This window comes from Mesoplodon bidens, assembly GCF_964165515.1.
Source record: "Mesoplodon bidens genome assembly, chromosome: 7".
Taxonomy (NCBI): domain Eukaryota; kingdom Metazoa; phylum Chordata; class Mammalia; order Artiodactyla; family Ziphiidae; genus Mesoplodon; species Mesoplodon bidens.
In genome coordinates, this window is record NC_138164.1 from 52,112,602 (window position 1) to 52,127,768 (window position 15,167).

Genomic DNA, 15,167 nt, shown 5'->3' on the forward strand with positions numbered 1-15,167 from the left:
GCTCCCCTCCCCAGCTCGGCGCACTCTCTGTAAGCACCTGCAGAAGCCAGCTCGCTCTCAGCTGGTTCCCAACCCACTCCCTGGTCCTTCCTCTCCCATCCCCTTGGCCCTGTGCTCTCGGCTCCCTACCCTTGGGACTGGGGATTGGATTGTATAGTGCAATTTCGGGCAAAAAGTCCCCTGGGGGGTAGGTCCACGGCAGTGCATCAGCAGTACCTGATCCCCCAGGATAAACAAGATGCCTGTTCCTAGAGTATCACGGTTACTGTAAGATTTTTGTGAGCAGTGGTGGAGGTTAGGTAATTTAACTGTTTAAATGATTGTTTTTGTGTTTGAGTATATATAGATGTAGAATAGAAGGGAAAAAAAAAGACACTTCAAAGTGGCAGCTTGGGCTTTTAATGCCAGATTTCCCCGAGCAGTGCTGGGCACTGGTGTGTTGGGAGAGGGTGGCAATGAGAACAGATCTAGGAAAGGAAGGGAAGGAATGGTCAGCACAAGGCACAAGTGTGGGTGGGGACACAGAGGAGGTCATACGGCCTGGCGTCAAGGGCCTGGCCTCTAGAGGCCCGCATCTGGGTCCAGCCCCAGTTTCACCACTTTGTACCTGGACTACCAGGTGAGCTCCTGGGCCTCTGTGTCTCCATCTCATCATCTCAAAATGGGGTAATGTTTATCTTAAGGATTTTGTTTTCAGGATTAAATGGAATAATGCACCTACAGAGCTTATTACAGCACCTGGCAGGTGCAGTGAGCTGCATTCACAGGATCTATTACCGTCATCAGGGTCAGAGGGCTCCTCAGGGGACCTGTGACAGCATAGGTCTTGCTTTTTTTGTTTCTAGAAAAAGGAGCTGGGAGAGGGAGTGAGTGTCAAGTTACCAATCCTGCCCTGAAGGCTGAGGGGTGGTGAGAGTAGCTCTGTGGGCAAATGAGCCCCAGCACGGGCACAAGGAAAACTTGCAGAATGCCATGGAAGGTGGCTGGTCTTTCCCTTGGCATGTTAGCGCTTGTGAAACAGGGGCTCTCCTCTGCATTTATGTTTACTTTCTGTTGACAGTCAATGTAAAAAATGAATAATTTCAAATATTCCACCAGCAGACAAGAGCTCCCAAACAATGGGGGAACTCTGTGTGAAATGATGGGGACCAGACACTTGATTCACCTGATGCGGCAATTCTGGTGAATCATGTGCTCACATTTCATGAATTTGCAATGCCGGGATTGAGAACAGAAACAGGGGCTTCCCTGGTGGCACAGTGGTTGAGAACCTGCCTGCCAATGCAGGGGACACGGGTTCGAGCCCTGGTCTGGGAAGATCCCACATGCCACGGAGCAACTGGGCCCGTGAGCCACAACTACTAAGCCTGCGCACCTGGAGCCTGTGCTCCACAACAAGAGAGGCCGCGATAGTGAGAGGCCCGCACACTGAGATGAAGAGTGGTCCCCGCTCGCTGCAACTAGAGAAAGCCCTCGCACAGAAACGACGACCCAACACAGCCAAAAATAAATAAATTAATTAGTTAAAAAAAAAAAAGAGAGAGAGAACAGAAACAAACAAATAAACCAAAAACTTCAGTCCTGAAAGGGTGTGAGTTGAAGGAAGGGGCCAGCTTCGTGCAGAGGGGAGTATTCCTGTTGCATGAATGAAATACAAAACCGGGTTGTACCGGGTAAGAGAAATGGGAGCTGGGACAGGAGAGGCCCCCTCTCTCCCCCTCCCCAGCTCTGAGAACAGCTTTCTTTGTTGAGAGAATACACCTGAGGCAAGCCTTCTTCACTTCTCCTTCCACTCACATCCAGGTAAGTCCTGCCAGGTGCCCCAGTGGGAATAAAGCATCCAATGATAATTCACAGACTCCTACATGAAATCAAAGCTTTGCTCACGTCCTTTCACTGGAATAAAGAAATGAAATGGACGCTGCCCTCAGAGGTGCCACACCAACCCGAATGTTTGGATTCTTTCTACAGAAAACCATTTGTTTTGGGTTCATTTCAGTATTTATAGCTGTGCATATGTAACACATTTCAATCCACGTGAATAGTTCCCAATTGTTGAAGCAAATTAATCTTTCACAAGCCACTCAGCAGTGAGGTTAGAAGATAAACAGTAGGTGAAATAGTACACGCTCCCCTGTACGTGGACCTTCTTATTACAATAAACTCCTACATTTGAGCTCACTACATCCAATGACTGCCACTCTCTCCGTTCATGTGGCAGCCCCAGCTGCCCCCTGCCACCTCTGCCCTGCTGAGGGAGTTCTCTGATCAACTGCCTGGGTGAGACATGCTGCCATTTTCAGTTTGGAAGGAAAAGCCTGCAAATCTGCTTCCTGGGAAGACAGACATTGCTGAATTGTCATCTGCCTCCAGAATGCAGAAAACATCAATTTCATTGCAGCTCATCAGAGCTGCAAACACCTGCCACTTCCTTTCTCAGTTGCAATTAATATGCTGCATCTCAACATCCATTGATTCCAAGCAGCCTAACACTGCCAAAGTCCAGGTTTAAATGAACCAGTATAACCTGATATTATTTTTCACAGTTTTAGAAACATGAACTTACTTGTGTTTTTATTGCCAAAGAAGCACTACAAATAGTTGGGGAGATAAGTCTTTGTGCTTGAGATAAATGTGAGAAGAATAGGTTGATGATTATAATAAAAATCGTTCTTTTTTTATTTATTTGGGAGTGGTATTTGTTTATCTTTGTATTTACTTGCGGGTGGAGGAATAATGTTCTTTCTGTATCCTTACATCTAGCACAGGGTTGCTGAATCCCACAGGTATTTGGAAGATGTTTATAAAACAAATAAATAAATGAATGGTTTAGGAGGGCAAGTTTAAGAACGGTCCTCTTGGTCCAGTTTACGTAAAATTCTGAAGTTTTAATTGTGAGCCTTTTGGTTTAACTTAGAAGCTGTGTGAGACTATGAAATGTGACCTGAGGCTGGGGCTTTCTGTCTCATTCAGAGTCCTAAATGGCTCAGCCTTGATCACAAGTGTTATTTTATGGGAAAGTGAAGGCTCCGTCTGTTTTCATCATAATCCTACCCATACTGTATACAGAGAAGCTGTCTTCCAATGGTACAATATTTTACCTTTTGAGGGTCTTAGAACTTTCTCTATTGCAATCATTTAACATAGTTCAACAGCCACAATATTTGTATCCTTTTGGAAATGATCATTAAAATGGTTTTTAAGTACTGGGAAAACTGAAAGCCAGTGTAAGTAGAAGGCTGTTAAATATGAGTTTTATGTTTTAACTTGGCCAGATAAGACTCAGCCTTAAACCACAGAACATAATCTTTGGAAGAGAAAGTGAACAAATTGCTTCTTTCATCTATCAACGGAATACTGGGGCCAAGAACCACCTTCTTTCTTGGCCCTCTTGGGAGAATCTTTCTTTTAAACCAAAATAGAACTAATTAAAATAAGTGGCAATTAATCCTTTTGCACAAAAACAACCCAGACACTACACATTTGAGCATCATTTGTTAAACGTATGCAAGCATCAAATGGTGACTGGGCTTGAATAATTCTACCCATTCTAGGAGGAAAACTGAAGTTATGTATCTTTCTTAAAATGAATTAACATTTCTATGCATCTGTAGTCTTACCTCTGAATGCCTGATGGCAGAAAATATTATCTTGACTATCTCCATAAATCTTTTTTTTTTTTTTTTTTTTTTTTTTTTTTTTTTTTTTTTTTTGCGGTAGGCGGGCCTCTCACTGTTGTGGCCTCTCCCCTTGCAGAGCACAGGCTCCGGATGCGCAGGCTCAGCAGCCATGGCTCACGGGCCCAGCCGCTCCGCGGCATGTGGGATCTTCCCAGACCGGGGCACGAACCCGTGTCCCCTGCATCGGCAGGCGGACTCCCAACCACTGCGCCACCAGGGAAGCCCCATAAATCTTTAATACTATACAACTTATTGCCCCAAACCTTTGGGTTATTTGCATATTAAATAGCTTATATACCAATAGCTTAGTGCTAATAGGTCTTCTCCAAATTATAACACAGGAAAACCAGAATAATGAGGAAATCATATTAGCCATTTCCACCAAATATACAAATAAATAAAAATAGATAAATAGCCCTAAGTGGCACAGTTTTCAGAGAGAGAGAGAGAGAAAGAGGGAAATAGATGCTTGTATATATTTCCTAATAATAGAATTCAGGCACTAGAAGACCTGATTATTAAAAGAAAAGAGAAAATAAAAAGAAAAAGGAAGGAGAGAAGAAAGAAAAAGAACTACAACCTTTGGAACTTGGTATATCCATGGAAAGGTTGTGTTTTAATACCACCCAAAATGTTGGCTGACTCAGGAAATCCAAGCACACTTCTAATATCTGGCTTCTCAGCTGACCAGATTGGTGTGCACGGACAGCATCTCAGACAAAAGTGGTTTATGGGTTAACTTATATTGAGGTAAGTTAGCTCTCCAGGCAGTTGCAAAGCACCATTTGTCCAACAATACATTTAAACACTTGCAGAAATGACAGGCCAAACATACAACAAAGAGTTCTTCAGTCTGTCTCATGTCAATGATGGACTGACCCCTCAAAGAATCCCACTGAGGGAAAACAATCAAATACTTTATGACAACAAATCACCATTTAAAATCTTTTCTTTGGTTCCCCTATGAACAGTCAAAATGTCCCAGGAATCCCATGTCAGTGCAGAAACTCCATCTCCCAGCTTTCTTTTCACATTGAAAATGTCATCAAAAAATCCATTACCCAGTTTGGGATTTGGTAAATGGGACCACTGCTCCCCAATCCACCTTGAAGGCAGAAGTGGCCTTGTCTTGTCGTGGATTTCCTGGGCAACCCCTGGAGACAGTGTCAGAGACGATTCTCTGTTTAGACATAAGACCACCACTGAGGAGCATCCCTCACCTGGATCACTAGAATGTTCGTTTTTAGTAGCAGCATCAACCTCACCAATATTTTATCAACAAATGAAAGAGTTTTATAATACTTTTTGCCATTACCAATAGTTACAAAAAAGTGCTTCAAAATTATTCATTTTCTAGAAAGGTTTTTCACTATGTTCCAGCGGCAATAAGGAGAGTGCTCTGGGGGAAAAAAAAAAAAAAGCTTTTCTAAGCCAACACCATTTGGTGTTAACTAACAATCCTGCTGGTATGAAGTCAAAGTTTTATTTCCTTTTTTCCTCCTTTTTTTTAAAAATAAAATTAAGGCTCAAATGTTCTATTAAACTCTCATTGCTTATGTATATTATATTAAGGCTTATAACTACACCTGGTAAATTAAATTCACCCTGGATTGAATTAACACCTGCTATATGAATTATTTGCTTTATGTAATCAGTAATCTCAAGGTTTCTTCTCTTTCTCTGGAAACACAATTTAAATATTAACCTAATCTTTAAACTGCGGCTGCTTCTTTCTGACATTTGGAAACCGGTCATCCATGCAAAAAAAGGCAAATATGGATATATTAATGAAAAGGCAGCTTCTTAAAAATCTTTAGATGTGTAACTCAATGAATTTGGGATGAGAAAATGATGAAAGCAGCGGGAAAATCGATCTCTGTGTCACTTTCTACGGAAAACAATGCTGGTCATCTGCCACGGTCACCTCCAATTTAAGAGACCCACTGAAGTTGACTGCCAATTTCAAAAGAGTCTTTGTATTTTCTTCATTATGATCTCTGGAAGGATCTTGGGCAGCTGGAGTACATATGAGAGAATCTTAAATTCTTTTAAAAATATTGCAGGGCTTCCCTGGTGGCACAGTGGTTGGGAGTCCACCTGCCGATGCAGGGGACGCGGGTTCGTGCCCTGGTCCGGGAGGATCCCACATGCCGCGGAGCGGCTGGGCCCGTGAGCCATGGCCACTGAGCCTGCGCGTCCAGAGCCTGTGCTCCGCAACGGGAGAGGCCACAGCAGTGAGAGGCACACGTACCACAAAAAATATATATATATATATTGCAGCATGGTATAAGTTACGTTCCAGGTCTGACATATCCTGTGAAAGGAAGAAGGAGAGAGTGAAGGGTGCGTGGCCTGATCTGGTCCTCGGCTTGCTCCCCGTGGGGCTTTCTCATGTCCTGCTCAGCTGACATCCCCTGGAGAATATGAAGCTTTCAAAGTGCTGGTCTTCAGCCTTTTCTTTTATGCGTTGTTCCTCTAAGGAATCCACCAGTTTGTTCCTTTGCTCAATTACTTGCATCAGCTCGGTGAGTATTTCTTGCTCCTCATTCAGATCATTCTCATCTTTGTGGCTCTCTACAGAAACAAACAAACAAACAAAAATAAGTAAAAAATAAAAACAAACAAAAACACCCACATTGGACTGCAGGTAAGATGTGACCCCAGGAGAACTTTTGGTACGGGCATTCTTGATTGTTCTGGACTTGTTCTGCCCTTTAATTTCCATGGAGAAAACAAGGGAATGAATTGAACACCAGGGACCTGCCCTCCAAGTCACAGATTAGGAAGGCGGGTGCTTTGTGCTGTTGTCAGCTGTTTTCATCCTGAGACTCTATATAGAGTGACAGGGAAAACCCCTTTGTGAGAAAAAGAAGTTAATACCAGCCAGGTCCTGCCAAGCCCTCCAACCTGCCCTCCCCTCACAAAAAAGAAACCAACAAGGCAACACAAAGGCAGTTTCCCCTAAACATGGCTGAGCAGAGCGATCTGTGAGAAAAGTTTCTAAGTAAACCATCCGCATCAGTGGAAGCTATTTCAAGGGTGAGAATCCTTTTTTCATTTGTAGTTAATGACAAATTGCAGCCCTTTGACTAGAGACCAGGCGGCAGCCAAGTGAGGTTATGGCTGGCCGCTAGGAGGATGTTTCCAGACTGTGACTATGCTTCTCCCGGATGAGTACATGACCTTCTTCCTAATTGGCCCGAGACATTCGATTGCCTCAGGGAGACAAGGTTTTTATAAAAGGAAGGAAAAGAGTAAGAAACAGGTAGCAATGACTTTCTGACACTCAAAATAGGATTTTAAAGGCAGATTTTTAAGTCTTGTCAACCAGATTATTGCCTTGGGAGAAGACTCTATAGATTCTGTTAGCTCTTCCTATTCAACACACTGGGACTAGGTGGTGGGCCGGATACCAGAGCAGAGATGGTACCACTGTCTCTTGCATCAGGCTGAGTTCTGAGAACAGTGTCAGGAATAAGGTACATATGACAAAAGGGAAATAAAGAGGCACCATTCTCTTTGCAGCTCGTGTTTGATGGGAGGGAGGAGAGAGAGGCAGGAGAAGATAAAGGTGAGAGCCCTGGGCTCCAGTCTCTCCGTTCTGGGCCTTGGAAGCCCCCAAAGAGGCAGGGAATGTCACCTCATCTGATGGGAGTGCTGGGGGGCTGAGGGACTCTTGCCCTGCCCCTTGCTTGAAACTCTGGGAAGAGGCCAGCTGGAAAGGCGCCCTGTGTATAAACGTGGGACAGGTAGAACTTCATGGTTGAGCAGAGACGAGGGGTCGGGGTGTGGCTCCCCAGATCTTGATCTGCTGTGTGTGGCACACACTGGTAGAGCCTAGAAATGTCCACTTGCCCCAGAGATGCAAAAGTAGACGGCCACTGGGCCTGCCATGGGGCTCCCCGTGATGAGGGATGGAGTGGCCTCACAGTGGAGACTGTCTGGCCAGGCTGAGTGGAGGATGTGCTGAGGTGAGGCTGAGCGAGGCCAGGAGTGAGGCTCCAGGCACGCTGAGAGAAAGGCCAGGCTATGGGTCAGGCCAGCCGCACACCTCGGCTGCAAATGCCAGCAGAGACAGTGGCAGCCTGATGACAGGAGATAGCTATGTGGGAGTCAATGAGTCAGAGAAACCCGCGCAGATTTCCAGTGCTGTGAAGTCACACAAACCTGCCTCTCGCCATGACCTGGAGGTCACCTTAAGAATCAAGCAGATGGAAGGGGTGGCAACCTGCAAGACTGAGCATTTTCATCCCCAAAAGACTGAGCATTTCCTAGAGGGACTGCATCAGCCTTAATTATTGCATCAGACTAAGTTTACCAGAGAGGGATAAAAAAAGTTCCCTTTCCTCCCTCCCTCCCTCCCTCCCTTCCTTCCTCCCTTCCTACCTTCCTTTTCTTCTTGATAACTAGTGGTATGAAGGTTTCGCACAAGATGACAAGGCAAAATGAAGAAGCTATATTTTTTTGTACACCCCAGAAGAGTGAGAAGATGTATGACCATCATTCTTTAGTAAGAATTAAAAAAAAAAAAAAGATTCAAAAGTGACTAATGGGGCTCCCCTGGTGGCGCAGTGGTTGGGAGTCCGCCTGCCAATGCAGGGGACACGAGTTCATGCCCTGGTCCGGGAAGATCCCACATGCCGCAGAGCAGCTAGGCCCGTGAGCCATGGCTGCTGAGCCTGCGCATCCGGAGCCTGTGCTCTGCAATGGAAGAGGCCACGACAGTGAGAGGCCCGCGTATCGCAAAAAAAAAAAAAAAAAAAAAGTGACTAATGGAGCCTTTGGTGGTATGTATTTTACCACCCTGATATGGAGCAAATTAAAATTTTTATGAGATGTATAAGTGAGATATTAGTTATATAGTATGGTTTGTTAATTTAGGTACACTTCAGTATTCATGCCCCTTATTTGATTATCAACACACAAAAATTAAAAGTCCTCTCTCGGTTTTGGTTTGTCAATGATGGAACCATCTGAGACCCTTCTGACGAATAAAAGATGATGTATGCCACTTTTATTCATTCTGTACAGAGCAGTTCTCTAAGGATTTTGTTAGAAATAGTTTTCTACTGCTGTAAAGAAACAATCTACAGGGCTTCCCTGGTGGTGCAGTGGTTGAGAGTCCACCTGCCGATGCAGGGGACACGGGTTCGTGCCCCGGTCTGGGAGGATCCCACATGCCGCGGAGCGGCTGGGCCCGTGAGCCATGGCCGCTGAGCCTGCGCGTCCGGAGCCTGTGCTCCGCAACAGGAGAGGCCATGACAGTGAGAGGCCTGTGTACCGCAAAAAAACAAAAAAAAACAAAAAAAAAACAACCAACCAAACAAAAAAGAAACAATCTACAAACACGACTATGTGAGAAAGAACAGGAGACCCCGAGTCTGTGATGATCTGTTCTCAAGTCTTAGACCCATCATTTATGTTGAGCATGCTTTTTAAGTTCTCAGAGACTCGGTTTTCTAATCTGTAAAATGGGGATAAAATATCTAAATAAGAATGATCATGATGATAATGTCTCATATTTACTAAGGGCTTGCTCTGAAGCAGGTAACCCATAGGTAGGTGCAATGTTCGGTCCATGATGTATACAGAAATGATTTAACTTGCTCTTTCAGACTTAGGTCTAAATGTAGGAAAGCCATGCACGGATCTGGCCCCACAAACATACAGGCACAGAACAGAGTGAATATGCCTCGCAGGCTGGAGCCTATGAATGCATAAATCAGTATATGGTGTCGATTAAGTTTATTTCAACTCTTCCTCCTTCATGGTGGAAATAATTTTCTCATGTGTGATGCCCTGGCCCAGCCCGTGGTGGGAAGGATGCTTCCTTTACATTCCCCAATGCCTGGCAGAACCAGGCCTGCCCTCCTCTGTGCTCCCAAAGCACGTAAGTCATGACCCTCATCTCACTGTGTCGTAACTACTGGTCTGGGTGTCAGTCTCCCGAGTGAGGCCACAGGGCAGGGCTGCTCTTCTCCATCTGCCAGGCCCACTCTAGAGTCTCAACAAATATTTGTTAAATGAATGGATGGATAAGTGAATGAATGCGTGACTAAATGACTTTGTTCCTATTAGCACATGGGATGGAGCTAAATGCTGCTCTCGCGGCCCCAGTGAATGAAGCTAAGAAGGACTTGCTGTGCTCTGGTGGGGGCAGAGGAAGGCTGGCTTTGTGCCCCCTCTGACTTCCAGGCTGGTGACACAAGGCAGGAAAAGTGCTCCACTCTGCAATGTGCAGTATGTTCTGGTCAAGTGTCTTCATGCGGAAAAACGTCTTTAACAAAAGCCCCAAACATATCACCATACTCACCCTCCTTGAGCATTTTTTCTCTTAATTTCTGCTCCAGTCTGCTTTGATGATCTTCTAATTCTAGTTCTCGGGCCCTGGGGATGAGAGAATGTTCAAACTTTGTAAATACTGGAGATCTGTGTAGAAATATTGACTAACAAACCCATTGACCATAGTGACTGCATTCTTTTTTCCTTATTAAAACTGGGGTCTTGGAATATCTCTAAACTGAAAGTTTTGCTGTTGCTACTGCTGCTGAGATATGCTGAACTCAAGAGATGATGGGGAGCAGCTGAAGGTTGTAATCTGCTCTCAGCAAGCTTTTGGAAGGCCACCCAGGACTGGATCGTGAAGAAATGATCAGAACAGTAGAAGCAATGACAATCTGAAACTCTCCTCTCTTTGAGGGGCAATGTGACTTCAAGTATCACCTCTAACAACTCCCAGATCTCTGACTGTGGTAAACAAGGAGGAAAGAGGAGTGAGACATTTTGTCCGGATGGAGGCAGAATACTCAGACAACTATCCATCTGGTTGTGAGTGATGTGGGAAGAAGAATCAGCGATGTTTTGGAGGAGTCAAGCTGGAGTGCCGGGGACTCAGTGTGTCTACCGACAGAACAGCAAAGTCAAGAAGCGAAGTTAGCTTTCGGCGAAGCTCAGACAGAGCTTCATGACCTTTCCATGCCTGGGGATAGCCCACATATGTCAGAGTATGTGTGTAAGCTTCCCACACGCTGGGCCATGTGGTAATGTGGAGGTTCCACAAACCTTTGGGAGTGCAGGTCTGGCGTTCTCAGGAGAAATGAGGACCACAAATGGATGAGGCAGGGGTCAGAGGTGATAGGTGAAGTCACGTAATCTCTAAAAGGGAGGCTATAGAGCAGCGGTTCCCAACCTTTTTGGCACCAGGGACCAGTTTCGTGGAAGACAAGTTTTTCACAGACAGGAGTGGGGGCCGGGGGACGGGGGGGAAGGTTCAGGCGGTAATGAGAGCGATGGGGAGCGATGGGGAGCGATGGGGAGCAGCAGACGAAGCTTCACTTGCTCGCCCACTGTTCACCTCCTGCTCTGCAGTGCAGCCCGGTTCCTAACAGGCCACGGACCAGTACTGATCCACAGCCCGAGGGTTGGGGACCCCTGCTATAGAGGAAAAAAAGGTTTGAAGACAGGACCTTGGGAACACCTACATTTAGAAGCCAAACAAAAGCGGTAGAGCCAGGGAAGAAGCAAGCAAAAGGTTGGAAGGGTAAACAAGAAATGCAGCATCACAGAAGCCAAGAGAGGAGAGTTTCAGGAGAGAAGAAAGAGATCAAGGGTGTCCAATGCTACAGAGACACTGAAGAGGGTGAGGGCTGAGTCTAGGTCCCTGGGTTTGACGTGGAGGGGGGCCTTCCCTTCCAGCCCCACCTGCAGGCTGCATGTGTATCTGCTATAGCTTTGGGTCAATTTACTATACCCTGTTGCCACTGTCGTTATTTTTACTACTTCTACTATTACGTGGGCCAAGGTCCATGCTTTGTTCAATACTCTCCCTTTTGCTATTGACACTCAACTTCCCTTGGCCCACTCTGGTAGCCAGTGGAAACGCACCACTCAGATCTTCCTTTAAGAGAGAACTCTGGAAGGAGTGTAGTGTGGAGTGAGCTGACTGCTGTAGCAGAATCCACTTCACTGTTGTGCTGAGGCCACACTGTCCCTGAGCAGCTCCAGCCAGTGAGCGAGCACAGTGGCGGTGCTGGAGCTGGGCCATTTCTGCCCCACTTCGGACTCCTCGGATGGGCAGTCTTTGCTCTGGGGCTCCCTTCGCCTGGCTCAGATTTTCTCAGGGCTGCACTGCAGTCTGAGGTTCCTCCTGCCAATTCTCATTCCCTCCCCTCTCCTTTTACAGGTGTCAGGACTGCGTGGGGTCTGAAGACTTCCCTCTCACTCCCACGCCCTTTCTCCTTTCTCCTTTCTCCCAATACATCTCTTGTACTTCTAATTCTGTCTTGGCACCTGCTTTCCCAAGGGACCCAAAATGACACACCAGTGTAAGACGTTTCTCCTGGTTCAGCCAGGTCTTTCTCCAAACTAAAACCTATCCTTTACCAGAGCTCCCACCTGTCTTTGTCTAGCTCACACGTCCGAGTTCTCCTCCTTGGCCTCTGTTGGAGGAGAAAGTTCCCTCCGACCATGTACCAAGGAGAGAAGCCACAGTCACTGAGCAGTCACCACCCACCTGACCTTTGCCGGCAGGGCCTGTGCACTGACTGCTCCTCCTACAAACCTCCATGGAGCGCTTGCTATGTTTTCTCATTCCTCTCATGCTGTGTGCTTACGTGTCTGTCTCCCCTGAAACCATGAGATCCTCGAAGATCGGGACTATGGCCTGATTCATCTCTACTTCCACAGTACCCAGCACATTTCCTAGCACATGGAATGTGCTTGATACTTTTTTGTTAATGAATTTTATAATTCACACCTGGACCAAAGGCAGACGATACAGTTGTATAAAAAGGACTTTGTAGTCAGGCGGAGATGGACAAATTATTTAGTTGTTTTGAGTCTCAGCATGAACATCAATTAAAAAAACAGTAATAATAAAAGTAATTGCTACAGATGAGCCCTTCTTACCCATTCCTGGCATTTCCTTCATGTCAGTGGAGCTCAAGGAGTATACTTCCTGGCTTCTTCTCTCCACTTTCACGCTTATACTCACTCTCACCCCAGGGGAGGTAAATTTGGGAAGAACAGACTAGGGGAACTCAGCTCACACCCTTTCTCCCTGGGGATCAGCCTGCCTGCAGCAAACATGTGTTCTCTGTTACTCTGAGCCTTGCTATGGGTCTAGGGCAAGATTTCTCAATCTTGACACTATTGACATTTTGGGCTGGGTAATTCTTTGTTGGTGAGGGAAGCGGGGTGCCCTGTGCATTGTAGAATGTTCAGTGGCACCCTTGGCCTCTCCGCACTAGATATCACTAGCACCTCCCAGTTGCGATAGACAAAAATGTCTTCAGACATTGCCAAATATCCCTGGAAGGAGGAAGTGAGATGGAAATTGCCCCCAGGTGAGACCCACTGGTCTAGGGTAAAAGCCTTACCCCTAAGAAGCAAGTGATTCACTACCTTTCGTGACTAGGTAGATGAGTGTGTCTAATTCTGGGGTTGGGTAGTATAGTAAGTTGCATGGTGAACTCCCAAAAGATATGTCCACATCCTAACCCCTGGAACCTTTGAAAGTGACCTTATTTGAAAAAGGGTCTTTGTGGATGTAATTAAGTTAAGAACCTTGAGGTAAGAATATTCTGGATTATGCCAGTGGGCTCCAAACCCAGTGACAAGTGTCCTTACAAGAGACAGAAGAGAAGACATGGACACACAGAGAAGGCTGCATGAAGACAGAGGGAGAGAGTGGAGTGATGCAGTCACAAGCCAAGGGATGCCTGGAGGCACCTGAAGCTGGAAGAGGCAAGGAAGAATTCTCCCCCAGAGGCCGCGAAGGGAGCGTGGCCTTCCTAATGCCTCGATTTCAGATTGTCTTCCAGAACTGAGAGAGAATACATTTCTCTCATTGTAAGCCACCCCATTTGTGATAATACATTAGTCCAGCCCTAGGAAATGAATATAGTTAGCAAGCCCACTTGGGCTCTCATATTTAGCCGAGCTAGCCATAATCAGTAATAAACACCTTATTTTGATATTCTGGGTCAACTATTGACCCAATTGTCTTATTTCTCACCCGGCTCAGAACCCAGGCAGAGAAGAGGAAAAGAATTTTATTAGACCCCTTCAAAGACTCCCAAGATTAACTCTCAGGGTTGGGGTGAAAATGAAATAAGACAGCATAAGTGAAAACACCCAGTACAACTTGTGGTGCTTAGTCAGTTTATATTAAATGTTACTTCCTTTCCCTCCAGCATGGTGACAGGTAGAATGACCTTCAACATTTTCAGAGTACGGTAAGATCCATCTCTACTTTCTGATCTCCCAGCCAGACTGCAACCTCTCATTCAGAGGACAGCCAGACCGATCTCCACCTTCAATCCATTAAAGCCACAAGGAAGTGGTCAGGCGATTTCAGCAAGCCCTTCCCATGATTCACACACAGAAGCCAGACACATGCTTCCCCATTGCAGGTGTGTGACTGCAAGTGGGTGCCCCCTGGTGTGGGGGACAGGGATGGATTGAAAGTGCCTTATCCAAAGGCCCTCCAGCTCCAGACCCATTACCTGAAATCATTTTAGCCATAGGACTCCACAGCAGAGAACAGACAATTGAAGATTCTCTGCACTAATGCCAGCATGATATGCAAGACATCAAATGTCAATTTGTCTCAATCACAATTCTGTATGCACAAGAAGAAAAAATCCTGAGACTTCAACCTAGGAGGGTGGGCCACCCCACTCCCGCCCCCTTTGCTTTTAGGCCTCACTGTTATCTGTGTTGCCTTACTTACTTACATGATCAGTAACTCCGACTCATATCGCATTAATTTATTCTTCTCCAGAACCAGCTTAAACCATTCCTGCAAAAGCTGTGCTTCATCCTGTGTGCCTGAATCTGCTTAAGAAATCAACGGCAAATGGGTTAGATTGGCATTTCTCCTCCCATGATCAAACTGCTTTGGAGCTACTTTAGGGGGCCATGTTTGTAGCAAAAAGGGCTCTGCAGGCGCAGGCCCCTGATGGCTTGTTGATGCCTCGAGATCATGGGCATGACAAATAAAACCCACCTGTGCATGCTCTGGGGGAGGTCCTCCTGGACATTTAGGGCATGAATACTTCAGCTCCATGGGCCATATACCCTTGACAATGGCCTGCCACTAATGATCCCTCTCCTGCCTATCTGTATGTCCTCCATAAAACTTCTATACAGGGCTTCCCTGGTGGCGCAGTGGTTGAGAATCTGCCTGCCAGTGCAGGGGACACGGGTTCAATCCCTGGTCGAGGAAGATGCCACAGAGCAGCTAAGCCCGTGAGCCACAACTACTGAGCCTGCACTCTAGAGCCACGAGCCACAACTACTGAGCCCACGAGCCACAGCTACTGAAGGCCATGCACCTAGAGCCCGTGCTCCACAACAAGAGAAGCCACCCCAATGAGAAGCCCGCAAACCGCAACGAAGAATAGCCCCTGCTCACTGCAACTAGGGAAAGCCCACACGCAGCAACGAAGACTCAAAACAGCCAGAAACAATAAATAAATAAAATTT

The 15,167-nt window shown here is 46.2% G+C and overlaps 1 protein-coding gene across 4 annotated transcripts in view; it reads right to left on the minus strand.

The window, feature by feature from the left end:
• Positions 1-4,119: 4,119 nt before the first annotated feature.
• Positions 4,120-15,167, minus strand: part of MICAL2 (microtubule associated monooxygenase, calponin and LIM domain containing 2) — a 227,673-nt gene continuing 216,625 nt past the window's right edge. For 2 of the 4 annotated variants that reach the window (XM_081239970.1, XM_081239971.1), the window contains 3 exons: positions 14,417-14,519; positions 9,994-10,067; positions 4,128-6,254 (listed from right to left, as the gene is read on the minus strand). In XM_081239970.1, the coding sequence (XP_081096096.1) occupies positions 6,070-6,254; positions 9,994-10,067; positions 14,417-14,519 (362 nt within the window). In that variant the 3' untranslated portion in view covers positions 4,128-6,069. Of the gene's footprint in view, positions 6,255-9,993; positions 10,068-14,416; positions 14,520-15,167 lie in introns of all 4 variants that reach the window. The other 2 variants (XM_081239973.1, XM_081239972.1) reach the window with 2 other exon arrangements.